Source organism: Triturus cristatus, chromosome 7 (assembly GCF_964204655.1).
Source record: "Triturus cristatus chromosome 7, aTriCri1.1, whole genome shotgun sequence".
Lineage (NCBI taxonomy): Eukaryota > Metazoa > Chordata > Amphibia > Caudata > Salamandridae > Triturus > Triturus cristatus.
The window spans coordinates 1592559859-1592575581 of NC_140590.1; the positions used below are offsets into that span (position 1 = coordinate 1592559859).

Here is a 15723-nt window from a genome sequence, read left to right on the forward strand (position 1 = left end):
TTCAGCACAAGAGCCTCCACTTGAGGCTAGAGGGCACACACACCTTATCAGGATGACACTCCATCAAGGCTACAGGGCCTACCCTACCCTCGCCATGACCAAGCGGCTCCTTCTGTGGCAACAGCACCATCCCTCATCACCCTCCTTCGGTCTGAGGCTACAGGAGGCCGCCACATACTACACCAGACATAACTACATCACATATTCAAATCAAGAAGCTAACATGTTCAGCTGTTGTAACGGTGACAAGTTTACTCTGTTACCTGCTGAACCACACAAGTCGTGAATACTGTTCAGCATTCAGCACAGTGACGGTATTACCCAGTAACAACACATTAATACATTTAAATGTAAAAAGACATAAAACATTTTAAAATCTGAAAATAATAGAATTGCCAAGTATAAGGCGATAAAGCCTGACAGAATGTAAATACACCAGGCATGGGATGCTCTAATGCTTGGTTGATTCCGTCAAAAGCCAGCCAAAACAGGCCTTTGGTACAGCCAAAGCTCCCAACAACCACGCCACTACCCTAAAACCACACGGCCAATCTGAATAGTTTGCAACTTTTTCTAACAGTCAGTCAATACCTCTAGTTATTGCCACTCACCCAGCTCATGAGCCAGTGACGAACTATGGGGAAATAAATTGACTTATTGACTAATCCCAGACCAGTAACGCCGCAACACATAAATGAGCCGCATTTGTCCCCAGCTTCCTCCCAGCCCTCTAAAATGTCAGTTTTTTCAAGTAGATTTGCAGCTGAGTGCCCCTACTATCACTCACAAAATGCATTCAGAGGAATATGATCAACTGTCACTAACTCCAAATTCCAGTAAGTCTCTTACTGGCAAGGTGGCTTTCAGGGACACCCGCGCCGGGCTCTATCCACGCTGTTCCATGTAGGAGACTTCCCAAGGCACAAGGAAAGGTGTGTGTTATTATTACACCGACCTTCACTAGCCTCTGCCTTCAGCATCATCGTATTTAAGTCGAACAAGCCTATATCTCAGTGCGCGCCTTCCTACTTTAAAGATTTCAAATGCAATGTAGTGAGAACAGATCAGTGCACGACACCAGGCATATCACAAGACCAGTGGGACTAGAATCCATTTCTCTGGTACAGCACTCAACTCGCCCTGGGGATAACACACTGCAGCTGATGACGAGCCCGCCCACCAAAGCCCCCACACTGCACATATTGGACCCGAGGTGCTCCTAGGAAGGAGGCCACCCTCAACCAAACTTTTACGCCAAAGTGACACCTCTGCCTTGAAGTTTCACTTTTAGGGATTTAAAGAACTGCTTAAACATAACACGAGAAGGCCATCGTGCGTGCCTTCAAACACCTGGACATTACATACATATGCAATTCATTTAGTCGCTGACTTCTGGAATTTGATCTTAAGTGGGTGGTTTGGACAGTTCATTCTCTAGAACAAAGAGAATCTGAGTGGTAACTGTTTCTGCCTTTTGCGCACAAACTCCCCCGCATCAGTTATGCATCACACATTTTTCCAAAGTGCCCAGATGAACCCCTCAGTAAACACCCGCACTCACCTTGGCACAGAGGTGCGCACAGGGCATGGTGTAGGGCTTCAGGTCAAAGTCTATCAGCACCGAGGAGGGGATGCCGGGAAAGAGCTCGTCCTGGGTGACGTTCAGACCGACGAAGAAGTTCTGGATCACCAGGACGGTCCCGTAGGCGGCCAGGAAGGGCGCGCTGAGCATGGCGTAGCGCCGGCGGTCGCGCATCATCCAAATGACGCACGACCACAGCAGCAGGACGAAGGTCAGCCAGCTGTTGTGCGTGATGCTCCACACCTGGAAAGCACGTGCAATAAAGCGAAAGCTGAAAAGAAGGCCGTGCATTTGCTATGTTCAATCTAACAGTAGTAAAGCTTCATATCTGATTATTGGCCCGTGGCGCACAGGATGAGCCCGCTAAAAATAACAACAGCAGGCATCGAAGGGGCATTGAATGAGAATTAGTCAAGATTGTTACTAGCTCAAAACGTGGCTTGGACAACACAATTGCCACAAAAGGTGCGCAAAAGAGGTGAAAGTGAAGATTAGCTACGAACGACCCAAAGGATACTGAGACCAATCGAGGCAAGCAAACTGTGTCCATGTAATCAGTCAGGTGCAGGAGGCTTAACTCTCTCTGCAGCAGGAAGGGTAAGGTGAGTCGGTGTCTGCTGGCATTTGAAATCACATAAAAGGAGGACAACTTGATTTTGCAATAATCAGGGTATGAGAAACTGGAAATTAGCGGGGCAATTGGATGTCAGTCGTAATTTTGCAATCTCACAGAATTGATGCATGTCTAATTGAATGTACTTACAGCTCTGGTAAAGTTCTCTTCTTTTTGTGGGAAAACTCGCTTGCAGAAACCCAATCTGTTTTTTATCCAACATACGCCCAAAGAAAAATCAGCAACGAGTGTATTTAAATACTATTCTATGTAAAGCATATTTTACACTTTTCACCTCCAATTAAAGAAGTTTCTAATTTAATAGAATTTGCAAAGTTGTTATAGATTTTTTCGAAATGTATTAGGCCAAAGGGCCGCAATTTCACAAAGCCACAGAATGATACAATTACTCCCAGGAGACAGTTAATGCAATTCCAAAAAGGACCAGGATGAGGTAAGAAACCTGAGTGACATTTCTAATTCTATTTAAGGTTGTTTTTAATTATTTAATTGCTAGTAGTACTTCCCCAAAAGGGCCTGGTAAGATTTAATCAACTTGCTCTTAAACATCACCCAGTACCCCAGGGCCGAAACTACGTCTAGGTCACTTTAGGCACCGCATACTACTGCCAGAAGAGGGCGCCAGATTGCAAGAAATGACCTTTAAACGGCCGTGCAAATATGGTCGAGTATGCAATACAGATTTTTTCATTGAACTGCTAAATTCCTTGAACAGAATATCCGTTATTGCTAAAAAAAAAAAAAAGTCTGCCCACCTCGTTACCGTATTACCCCACCGTGAGCACATGAGATCGTTTCTTGTTCTTCTAAGCCTCACGCTGAAGTGGGAACATCATTCCCACTTGTAAGCGAGTTACTCCTTCATCAGTCCTCCTTGGCATGGTCAATACCATTTTTTTTATTTCAAAGTATTTTATTGAGTTTTAGAAAAACACAAGTGAAGAAAACAATTTAGTCAGGTTACATCTCACATCGTCCAACAAATATTGTTTGCAGATTAGACATACGAGAAAAGACAACAAAGGTTGATGCAATATCTATCATATGGAAACAAACTTATACAGCTAGATTTGCTACAGTGTAGAACATATGGTAATTGTATGTATGTGAGAGAGGGCTAACAGAGAGAGCCAGCCGTCATGTCTATATACGCTGTAGGGCATCAGAATTTGCACTACTTGTATCACTGAAGACATTCAGATATGAGAACACATAAGGGTAAAGAAATGAAATGTAAGTATAACGCAAAGGAAAAAAGAAAAAGCAGCCACTATCATGGATTTCCGTAAATAGATGTATGAAGGGTAGGGGGTGAGTTAGTCTCTCGAGGGTTGTAGTGGTCCACGAACATCATCTGCTACAACTTGCAAAGACATTAGGAATGAGGTCAAAGTGGCTTAACCTGCTCCAAGTATTCATCAGGTTGATCCCAAATGGGGGAATTTGCTGATATCCAGGGATCAGCTTCTCTGGTGTACCTCTGCCACTCCCACCACGTGTCAGTAGGGGTGTTTCCACTAAGGGTGGGCGTAGTTCGCGAAGTAGCACTTCGCGAAGCTACGCAAAGTGAAGTTCGCACTACGCGAGCTACGCGTAGCACTTCGCGAACTGCGTAGTAACATGTTCGCACTGTGCAAGATGTTGTTTTCAATGATTGCACAGTGCGGACAAGCAACCGGCACTGTGCAATCATTGAAAATGGCATCTTGCACAGTGCGAGCTGTAGTTTTCTGCTGCTCGAGTAGATTTTTACCCGAGCGGCAGCTTTCTCAACGCGAACTGGTAGTTTCTCATCGCGAGCGGTCGCGAGCATACGCGACCCCTCGCAATGAGAAACCTGACCTCCTCGCGTTGGGAATCTCGCCGGGAGGTTTATTTTCCATGCTCGCGATCGCCAACAAGGAAAAAGTCTCGCCGGGATGTCATTTTGCTTGCTCGCGGTCGCCAACTGGACGTTGAGGACCGCGAGCAAGCAAAAAATGACCGCAGCACTACGCAACACTACGCTACGCGTGTTCGCACTGTGCTACGTGCAGTTCGCGTAGTGCGAAGTAGCGCGAACTTCGCAAACTACGCGAGCGTAGCGTAGTGCTTCGCCCAGGCCTAGTTTCCAGGTCTTTCCAATTCGTTAATATTGCTTTGTGTGCTAAGGTAAACTTAAGCTCTAGAAGCAATGAGTCATTTTTATCAAGGGTTGAGTTGCCACTATTTATAGAGGGTCCTATAACAGTAAAAGTTAAGATCTTAAGGGGCTTTGCTTCTAATATGTTCTGTATGTAAGCCTATATTCCATCCGATGCGTCTTTTAGAAGTGGACAGTCAAAGAACATTTGTGAAAGGGACCCCGAATTTGTTTTGTAACTCAACATTTACCTTCTGCTAGGATCTCTAACTATGCAAGTCGGACGGAGCCCAAAAGGTTTTATGTAGTAAGTGAAATTTGGTCTGGGTGAGATTAGGTGTGATTTGCTTTAAGATGATGGAAGACCCTATCTTAAACCAGTCCTCCTTAGAGAGTGCAAAGTTGTTGTCGGTATACCAGTCAGTCGCCCGTTTGCCCAGCTTGTCTTTCATAAGCAGGGAATGCGATAGTTTTAGAATTTTGTAAACTTTAGAGATCACATGACCTCCTTTTTTTACTTCATTAATTAATGAAATACAAGACGGGTTCTTATAAGGAAAGTGAGGGAGTTCTGAGATTACTACCTTTAATTTTACAGAGTTGTAAAAGTCAGAATTATTTACCCCATACATTTGTTGCAGGGCCACAAGATTCGCGTTCCTATGATCTGCGTCTACAAACATTATTTATTAAACCAAACTATCTCCCACCCTTCCAATATTGCTTTCTCCTTTTGCTCTAGACTGCTCTGTTGGTAAAGGAGGAAGCCTCCCTTAGTTTTGCCTGTTTTTTGCTTCTCTTTTAGAATCGAGTGTGGTTACTCTTGCAAGATGTGTGTGTTGAACTTTATTTCATTCATTTTTCTGGCATTGGGACCTCCTTAGTGGTCCTTCTGCCTGGAGCCGGGTGCTAGCGGGTTCTGAGGATTGTTAAATTCATGAGGATGGTCCGCCCTTTAAGACCCGTTATAGCGCTGGTCTTCACTGAAATAATCTGCTGATCCCCCTTTAGAATTGGAGGCATTAATATTTATCAGTGTGCTCAACCGCCACTTTACCTGCGTGAATTGTCGGGGGATCCCGCAAGACTTTTATGCGGCACAATGCTTCATTCCCTTGGTGCTGGTCTAAGCGGGAAGTGTCTAGTCAGACCAAGGGAATGATTGTTTTGACTCCAGAAAGAGAGCACTGCGAGAGAGGATGTTGCAGATTGTCTGGCAAATCCCTGCAAGGTCAACCCAGCCTGTAGTTCATGCAGTGCTACTTGTGTGGTCACTGAGCCTTCAAGAATAATGCACCAGGAAGTGGACAATTATTCCTAAGCCTCATCTACTATGAAGAGGCTGAGTAAACCCCAGCTCTGGGACGGATTCCTTACTGGGAGTCTTGCAGCAGAAGACGGAGCAGGCTGTGTCGGGTGATTTGCAAAGGAGAGGCGCTCAGCACCCAAAGCTCCAAGAGGGTTTCTTTTGCAAGACGATGTTGAACCTGAGGAAGAGGGGAGAGGGCACTCTACACAAGGATCTGATTTATCTGATATGCTGCCACGTTTAAGAACCAATTTATACTTCCCGGAGTCTTCCTTGCAGATGGAGGAAGGAAACATTGTTCAGTAACAAAGGGAAGAACCTCGAAGTCTTCCTGTTCACGGGGCAATTTATAAGGCCTGTTCACATGAAGGGAAGGAGGTACAGAGATATACATGTCCTAGATTCATGCCTAAGCATTATCCATTGCAAAGGTTTGTGGAGGATTGGACGTTGGTCCAATGCTCCCCACGATGGAGAACCAAATATGCTCCACGGTTGATATTTCCTCTGATTCCCTGTGTGCTGCTGCTGCTCCTTTATCACCTATTACTGCCAGCAGGCCGGTATGGATACCTTCACTGACGGCACATGCAGCCCAAATATTTCTACTTATGGTTCTGCCATTTAAAGGGGTGAAACTATTTTGTCCTCAACTGGAAGATCTAGTGAAGAAATCTGCAAGCTGAAAACTGATGATGCCTCTACGTCCTCTGGGTGGAGATCATAGCTTTGGATGCAAAAAATTGTTTGGGACTACTTTCACTTCCAAAAAAATTGAAAAAGTCCTTTCAAGGAAGGGGTTGAGGCTGGGAGGGGGAGCTATCTCAGACAAACCCCAGTTCCAGCCTGCCGCTGCACCAGCCTCTCCTCCTCCAAAAGCATTATATGTCTCCGTTTTTCGAGACTTAAAACTCTTCTAACAGCTGAGCCATGGAAATGAGAGAATTGGGATATCAAAATCAGTTTGCGGATCCCTCAGATGATTTTTTTCCCATCAGACTCCAATACCTTCTTTCTCATATCGTCAGCTAACTATATCTAAAGAAGGCTTTTTGCTGACAAGGGTTTACTCCTCTGATTTGGTTACCAACTTCCCCTCTCCTATCCATAGATGCTTCTGACTTTACTGAGTGTCTTGTGGCCCTCGTGGGAGTAGAGTAGTTGGTCAGCACTCTGGCTACTGATTTGCGAAAAAGATGTCCGGCTTTGGGGGCTGGGGCTGTATAAATAAGGCTACTGCGCAGATGACTGTTTAGACCCACCTTCTCTGTTTACTGATGGTTTCTGGTTTGAGCCTGCACTGCACTTTGTTGTTTCTATTTTTTAATTTACTGCTCATTCCATTTGTACAACTTTTTTCAAATGTCTTATAAATCTTAAAACATTTTAGAAAACTTTTTGGGTGACAAAGTTCTTCTCTTCAGATTTGTTTACGAATTTCCCGTTTCCAATTGATTGATTTATGGCTTGAGCTGAGCTTCTGAGTGAAATGTTGGGGGTAATTGGTCAGCACTCTAATTACCGATTTTTAAAAAAATGTATCAGTCAATCAATCAATCAATCAAGAAATTTGTATTGCGCACTACTCACCCGGAAGGGTCTCAAGGCGCATGAGGGAGGGGTCTGCTACTGCTCGAACAGCCAGGTCTTGAGCTGTCTCCTGAAGGCGAGGTGGTCCGGGGTCAGTCGCAGGTAGACGGGCAGGGAGTTCCATGTCTTAGCCGCCAGGTAGGAGAAGGATCTTCCTCCGGCGGTGGTTCTCTGGATGCGAGGGACAACGGCGAGGGCGAGGTTTGCGGATCGTAGCTGGCGGGTGGGCATGTAGAAGGTCAGGCGGTCGTTGAGGTATCTTGGGCCAAGGTCGTGGAGGGATTTGTGTGCGTGGGTGAGGAGTCTGAACGTGATCCTCTTGTTGACGGGGAGCCAGTGCAGGTCCCTCAGATGGCTCGAGATGTGGCTGCGTCGGGGGACGTCCAGGATGAGTCGGGCGGAGGCGTTCTGGACACGTTGAAGTCTTTTCTGAAGCTTGGCTGTTGTACCGGCGTAGAGGGTGTTTCCGTAGTCTAGTCTGCTGGTGACGAGGGCCTGGGTGACCGTCTTCCTGGTCTCGGTCGGGATCCAGAGGAAGATCTTACGGAGCATGCGAAGGTTGTGGAAGCAGGCTGAGGATACGGCGTTGACTTGTCTGGTCATAGATAGGGAGGAGTCCAGGATGACGCCCAAGTTGCGTGCGTGGTCCGTAGGCTTGGGTGCGGTGCCTAGGGCCGGGGGACACCAGGAGTCGTCCCATGCGGAGGGCGATGGTCCCAGGATGAGGACTTCTGTCTTGTCCGTGTTCAATTTCAGGCGGCTGATGTCCATCCATTTGGCGACGTCTTTCATCCCTTCGTGTAGGCTGGTTTTGGCGGTGTCGGGGTCTCTGGTGAGGGAGAGAATCAGCTGGGTGTCATCGGCGTAGGAGATGATGTTGAGGTTGTGTTGGCGTGCGATGGCAGCGAGGGGTTTCATGTAGATGTTGAAGAGAGTGGGGCTGAGCGATGATCCTTGCGGGACGCCGCAGATGACTCCGGTGGCCTCAGAGAGGAACGGAGGGAGGCGTACTCTCTGTGTTCTGCCGGAGAGGTATGAGGTGATCCATTCCAGGGCCGTCCCTTGGATGCCGGTGTCGTTGAGGCGTTGGACTAGGGTGCGGTGGCAGACAGTGTCAAATGCTGCGGAGAGGTCTAGGAGGATGAGTGCCGCTGTTTCACCGTTGTCAAGCAGGGCTCGGATGTCGTCGGTGGCTGCGATGAGGGCGGTCTCGGTGCTGTGGTTGGCTCTGAATCCGGACTGTGATGGGTCGAGGGATCCGTTCGACTCGAGGAAGGCGGCCAGTTGCTTGTTGACGACCTTCTCGATGACTTTGGCGGGGAAGGGAAGGAGCGAGATGGGGCGGAAGTTCTTGAGGTCGGTCGGGTCCGCTGTTGGTTTCTTCAGCAGAGCGCTGAGCTCGGCGTGCTTCCAGCTTTCCGGGAAGGTGGCTGTGTCGAAGGAGGTGTTGATGATGTCTCGGAGGTGGGGTGCGATGGTAGAGGCGGCCTTGTTGAAGACATGGTGGGGGCACGGGTCTGTCGGCGATCCGGAGTGGATGGTGTTCATCATGCGTGTTGTGTCTTCGGGGGTCACCTTGGTCCACGTCTGGAGGATGGCGGCGGGGTGCGTAGGTTCGACCGATGGGTGCGGGGGTGAAACGCCGAAGCTGTTGTGGATGTTGGCGATCTTGCAGTGGAAGTACGAGGCGAGGGAGTCGCAGAGCTCCTGTGAGGGAGTGATGTCGTTGTTGCCGGTGCTGGGGTTAGAGAACTCCTTGACGATGTTGAAGAGCTCCTTGCTGTCATGGGCGTTCTTGTCCAGTCGTTCCTTCAGAGATTTCTTCTTGGTGGTGCGGATGAGCTGGTGGTGTCTGCGGGTAGCGAGTTTGAGGGCGGTCATGTTGTCGGCGGTCTTGTCGAGGAGCCAGGCCTTCTCGAGGGTGCGGCAGGCCTTCTTGGAGTTCTTGAGTTCGTCGGTGAACCAGGGGGCCTTCTTGCTTCTGTGCCTGGTGAGTGGGTTCTTCAGTGGGGCGAGGTCGTCGGCGCAGGAGGTCAGCCACTGAGTGAGGTTGAGGGCTGCTGTGTTAGGGTCCGATGTCCTGACAGGTGGGTTCTGACTGAGGGAGGTGGCGAGCTGGTCGACGGTGATCTTGCTCCAGTTCCTGTGGGGAACCCGCTTCGGGTGGTGGTGGACCGTGTTCTTTTTGAAGCTGAAGTGGACGCAGCTGTGGTCAGTCCAGTGAAGTCCAGTGGAGTGGCTGAAGGTGACGTGCTTGCTGGATGAGAAGACGGGGTCGAGCGTGTGGCCGGCGTAGTGGGTGGGGGTGTTGACCAGTTGCTTCAGCCCGAGGTTGGCCAGGTTGTCCAGCAGGGTGGTGGTGTTGCGGTCGTTGTTGTTCTCCAGGTGGAAGTTGAGGTCCCCGAGGAGGATGTAGTCGGCGGAGGGGAGGGTGTGCGGGCTGATGAAGTCGGCGATGTCTTCGCTGAATTGTGTGCGTGGTCCCGGGGGTCTGTAGATGAGGGTGCCTCTGAGGGTGGTCTTGGGGTTGAGGTGGATCTGGAAATGCAGGTGTTCGGCGGCGTTGAGAGTGTCGGTGGAGTCAGTCGAGATGCGAATGGTGCTTTTGTGGACGATGGCGATGCCTCCTCCGGTCTGGTTGACGCGATCTTTCCTGATGATCTTGTAGCCGTCCGGGATGGCGATGGCGATGTCGGGGGCTGAGGAGGCGTTCATCCAGGTTTCCGTGAGGAAGGCAACGTCAGGAGATGCGGTGTCGAGGAGGTCCCAGAGTTCCACGGCGTGTCTGTGGACGGAGCGGGTGTTGAGCAGGATGCACTTCAGGTGGTTGCTGTTGTCCGTCTTGGTGGGTGCGGTGCCGGTGCGGAGGCAGGAGAATTTGCAGGATCTGCAGGCGAAGGGTCCGTGGGTGTGTAGCGGGGATGCTTGGTGGCACCCGGGGGTTCGGGCGGTGTTGAGTGCGATGAGTGTGGCGGCATCGTAGGTCCTGCGGGGGGGCTGGCGGGCGCGGGGGCCAGGGGGTCTGGCGCTGGGCGCGGTCCAGGCGCAGACGGGCTTACCTTTGGCGCACCTTCGGCGCTCAGTCGGCGCTCCCGCTGCGCGCGTCCGCTGCGCGGTCGCTGAGGGGGCGTCATAAGTAGTGAGCCGGGAGGGAGGGTCAGCTGGGAGGCGGGAGGCTGGGTGGCCAATGGGAAGGAAGGGGAGGCGGGACTGCGGGGTCAGTGGCGGGAAACCGGAACTGGGAGGCGGGAAAGGAAGGCGAGTGACCGGGGCAGCGGCGGCGGTGAGCTGGCACGAGGAAGAAGGGCAGCAGAGCAGGCAGCGAGCGGAGGGCAGTACCTGGAAGTTGCGGGGCAGAGGTCGGCGGCGGCGGATGAGGTAAGTGGCGTCAGGGGGGTCAGCGGTGACAGCAGGCGAGCAGGCAGGCGTCAGGTAGTGGCGGGGCAGAGGTCAGCGGCGGCGGAAGAGGTAAGTGGCGTCAGGGGGGTCAGCGGTGACAGCAGGCAGGCGTCAGGTAGGCAGGCGTCGGGTAGCAGCAGTGGAAGGGGAGCGACCACCTGTGAGGAACAGGGGGTCGCTCCCCTTCAGGAGGTGGGGAGGGCTACAAAAGAGACTGTTGGACGCAAGCGCTGCAGTCGGGCTGAAGGCTCACTAAGGGTGATCTTGTCTTCACCCAGCAGACTAAGTCTGCATGTCTGGGGGAACCCCTGCATCTCCTCAGCCAGAACTGTTAATTCACAATCCTGTAAGTTTTCGGCACTTTTTGTGTTTCTCTGCCCTCTACAGCAGAGGCCCGTATCTTATAAAATTCCAGGGAATGTCACATTAGAATTCTAGTATGTCGATGCCATGTAGCAGCTGACTTTTGTATCTGCCGATGCCAGTCTACCGCTGTCTGGGGGACAACTCTGTTACCCTGGTCTATATTTCATAGCACAGATTTACCATTAAGCTTCCCAAATGATGATGCTAGGCACGTTCAATTTACACAAAGACATTTCCTGACTTGATGGCGAATGATTACTTGACTACACTTAACTCACTTGCCTAATCAACTTGTAAAGACTCTCACACACTGAAAAGGCAACAGCCTGGATTTGGGGTGTGCAACTCTGGCTGGCATAAAAAGCAGAGTGCTTGGTTTAACCCTACACTAAAAATGGGTCATCTGGCTCTCAGAAAGCAAGAATATAAGTGGCAGACTTTAATTGATAAACTGATAAGATATTACTTTAAGTAAAAAGGTGCTTCACTGGAAAGAAACCTCAATTGAAAAACATTTTAATGTGAGATGAAAGATGGGCGAGAAAATTAAAAACTGGAAAGATAATTAGCAGAGTATCACTTTTCCAATAAATCATTATTGTGAACTTGCTGTGCTCACACCTAGCCTGGCCTCTACACTGAGCCAGTTGTAAGTGGGTTATTGAGTGGCAAATGAAGCTGTGCCAAGGCAGTGTACAGGCGCTGGGGTTCAGGTTCTTGGTGGGTGGACCCGCTGAAAGCCCACATCGGCGATGCAGTAGCAATGTGGGGATGGACGCGGAACACTAGCCTAGAGTTCACTGGCTTCTATGCTTGCTGGTTGCAGCACGGAAGGTTTCAATGCCCGGAGTATGGTCAGTCAGTGCGCCATCGGTAAGCAGAACAGGGAACTATGATTACTGCTTCTGGCAAATGTTTCTAGGACTAATCCTCTAAAGACCAGGATACCAGGAGGTAGTCCCAGGACAACACTGCAGACCAGACAGAGGCTAAGAGAGTGAGTGAGCGAGGGAGGATACCTTGAAGTGTCACCAAGTGTAACACATACAACGGAGCAGAGGTATAGAACTCCTAAATGTGACGGAAACTAATAGGAAGAAAACAACATGAGGAATTAATAAACAGATACAAACTAGTATAAGAATGAGAGCCACAACAACGGATGGAACATTGGCAAACAGCAGCTTAATGTTTGACACTCAGATATTGTCTCTACCCTTTATGCCTTGGAAAGGACTTAAAACCAGAAAATGAGTAAAATCTGCGGGTGGCCATGAGGGTTCAAATTCTTTCAGTTTTCATTACCCGGTTTTCAAGAGTTTGCAACCCGACTCATCTTACATGATCCAATGTAAAGTTTCTCAAAAGTGTAAGAGTAAATTACAACTGTAAATTACTCACAAGTCTAAGTTACCTTTGTGATTTGCCCTCAGGTCCTTACATTTGGTGGAGACAAACTTACTCAAAAGTGCAAGTTCTTGAAAGTGTAAGCTACCTTTGTGAATCAGGCCCCTAGTGTTCAAGTCATTGTGGTTTCCATTGCCTTAGTCTCCAGAGTTTCCCATCAGACTCGTCCAAAACCTGATCGCACCTCTATGTTGAGACAGAATCCTGACAATGCGACAGAGGATTTAGCAGATATTCTGACTACGGGCGTGGGATAATCTTCCACAAAATAACACCTGAAGTATAATAATAAAAACTGGTGATTTATTGCGCTGCCTATTAATTTGTTTTTTGGTGTGACTTTAAAATCTTGATAGTTCTACTAATAAACATGTAGCGTTTATAAGAATTTAGAGGAAGAATTCTTGCAAGAGAATTTGAATCTGGTCATCTTTTATTGTACTGTAAAGAAAAATCAGCCTGAACACCATCACCCAAAATCTACACAATATTACCATGGTTCCATGGGATCCTACCAGGTTATTATTACTGAATATTATGCAGTGATTTCATACAGTGTGATTGCATTTAGGTCAGACTTTTGTTTCTGTTAAAAACAAATACATGAAATATACCCACACAGAGGAACTTTTGCCTCATTACGATGTCGGGCAGACAGCCCAACATTAGGTTGGCGGTTCCAACCTCAGTTTTAGGCTGTGACCGCCCTTAGGGTGGTCGTAAACTTCCATACTACAATGGACACTTGTGCGGCAGGCAGAAAAGGACCGCAGCACAAGTGTCTATTGAAAAATGGATGTTTGCAAACATCCCCACACCATGTGGCAGGCACACATGGTGCAGGGATGTTTGGTGCCCCCCAAGCCTCATAGAGGAGGGCCAGGGGGGGAAGAGGGCCCTCCTAGGGGCCCCCAAAGACACTTTCTGAAAGCCAGCCTTTCCATGTCGGAAAGGCCACCATGAAAAGGCTGTTGGAAAGTGCCATCATAATCGTCATTAGGGGATTATGGTGCTTTCAGAAGCACCAACAGGCTCCTTGAGCCCATCTGAAGCACCGCTGACAGTCCCTCTGCCCGCCGCATTGTAATGCGGCGGGCGGACCGCGGACATAGATGTCGGTGGGAGCAGCACCGACATGGTAATGAGGTTCTAAGTGTCAGCAGTCTTCATCCATTGGTCTGTTGAGCTGTCATTCAGATTTGTCTCTGCCCAATACAGCACACAGAATGGGACAATGGGTGTGCCCACCATTTGGCTCTCCTCATTGTGAATGATAGTAATATGCTTGTGTACAACGTGTACATCCTTCAAAAAGTAGTCCCTTTCAGTGCCAGAGATGGTGGGCCAATTACTCTTTTCATAGTGTTTATGATTATTTTTGCTCTCTGACATTTTTTTTATTTTGCCTACTCACAGCAACTACCTTTATTTTGCTATCACCCCCTGGCTGCTGTTTGTAGTTTGTTGCATTCAGAAAGGGCAATCCAATGTGCAACCATCTTAGAATGTGTTCTACCACTCTTATTTAAGGCTAAAGTATTCCAAAACCATTCAGAGATAGCTGCCCATGAGTGTGCACAATGAAAAGCAAGCCTTAAATATTTTTTAAGAATTTATCATTCTTTAATGTTCCTATATGGTTGATGCACTTTAAACACCAGAGTCAGCCCAGAACACTAAACAAACATTGAACAATGATAAAGTATTTAAAAAACATCAAAAAGGGCTGCCTGTTTGTGCTCACATGTGGTCAGCCATCTTTGATTACATGTTTTTTCATAAGAAAGAATGGGAAACCCCATTACCATGATCTTTGGGCTTGACAACAATTGTTTCTCTTTTACTTTATTTGGATGCTTCATTGGCATTGACGCACTCCAAGTAGAAATAGAGCGACTTATAGCAAGAGCACATCATAACATCTGGTTAAAGAATAAAAAGACAAAAAAAAAAAAAAAAAATTCAAAGCAGTTTAGAAACACGTACTGGAATCTGAGGTTAATTTTATATCCAAAGTTAAATCATCATCCCAGGCTCGTCATCTGACCTGGAATGCAGTAATTCTGCACATATACAGATTTTCTACTAAGCACCATTATCTTTTTTTACACGTAGGGGAGTTTTGCTGGAAAATGGGGCAGGGGGGGCTTCTTTTTACAGAACATCGTCTTTAAATGAAGAGACACCATCTCACCCATGTGTATGTTTGCCTGTGCGTTAATGTCACAAACGTTTGTGGATGCTGAAATGTGTATGTACACGCTGTAGAGACTCTATCTCTTACCATCATCACAATCAAGGCGCTCACATAACTTTGCCGCATAACGAACTCTCCCAAGACGGCCAAACCCCCAGACTTGCTCTCCTGCTTCGGTGCTTCAGAAGGCTCGTCATCGTCTGGAAGAAACATTTTCATTGGTTATGAAGTCACACTGCAACTTTTGACAAACTATATGTGCAGATAATATTTGAATAAATATGTTGCAGTCAAAAAACAAAGGGTCTGATTTAGAGTTTGGCATACAGGCTACCCCCGTCACAAACATGACAGATATCCTGTCCGCCTTATTACAAGCGTATTATATTCTATGGCACTTGCAATAAGACAGACGTGATATCATTCACATTTGTGATGGAGTAACTAATCCATCAAACTCTAAAGCAGGAATCTTTAACATGATAATAATCAACAGTGGTATGTACCGTGAATAACTAGGGGTTAACAAAAACTAAGTGCAGTAGACGTAACAATATCACATGAAATGGATTTAGTACCCAAAAGCATATAGTAGAATACAAAGCACTGCCAACATCCTTCGGCATCAACGTAGTGATTAAGTACTTTGTCTTTTTAATCATAAATTGAGCTGAACCTACTCAGCTTCACAAGTATTGTCATCTCGGTATGAAATCAAAAAAGCTCATCCAAACTACATAGCAATTCATATTTTTTATAATATTAAAGGATTGGCAAATCAAGTAGGAGTTCTGTGCGTGCAAGACCCAATGGGCGGGGTCCACTAACCTCCTACGTGCAGACATCTGGAAAACTAGGAACATGAAGGGAGTTGCAGATTTAATGGCACTGCAGACCTTAATGTGCTTGGATCAAGATCTAAGGATAATGTTTTTTTTATTCATTATTTCCTGCTTGCTCTTTGTGGTATAAAAGGCATCTGTGCCATGCCAGTTCTCAGGAGGGTATGCCTTTAAGACATATAAGGAGCTCCTTAAAAGAACAATGTAAAATGAGGCGTTCAAACCCTACAGCAAGAATGACGTGTCCGCAGATCTTTAACTCTTGATTGTTAATT

General features: G+C 47.7%; 1 protein-coding gene across 1 annotated transcript in view; it reads right to left on the reverse strand.

Annotated features, from left to right (window-relative positions):
* The window catches only part of LOC146812454 (piezo-type mechanosensitive ion channel component 2-like), a 711007-nt gene that overhangs the window by 550255 nt on the left and 145029 nt on the right, over positions 1–15723 (reverse strand). Inside the window, exons 10-11 of the mRNA XM_085619448.1 lie at positions 14694–14806; positions 1562–1825 (exon numbers count right to left, since the gene is read on the reverse strand). Of these exons, the coding sequence (XP_085475574.1) occupies positions 1562–1825; positions 14694–14806 (377 nt within the window). The remainder of the gene's footprint in view (positions 1–1561; positions 1826–14693; positions 14807–15723) is intronic.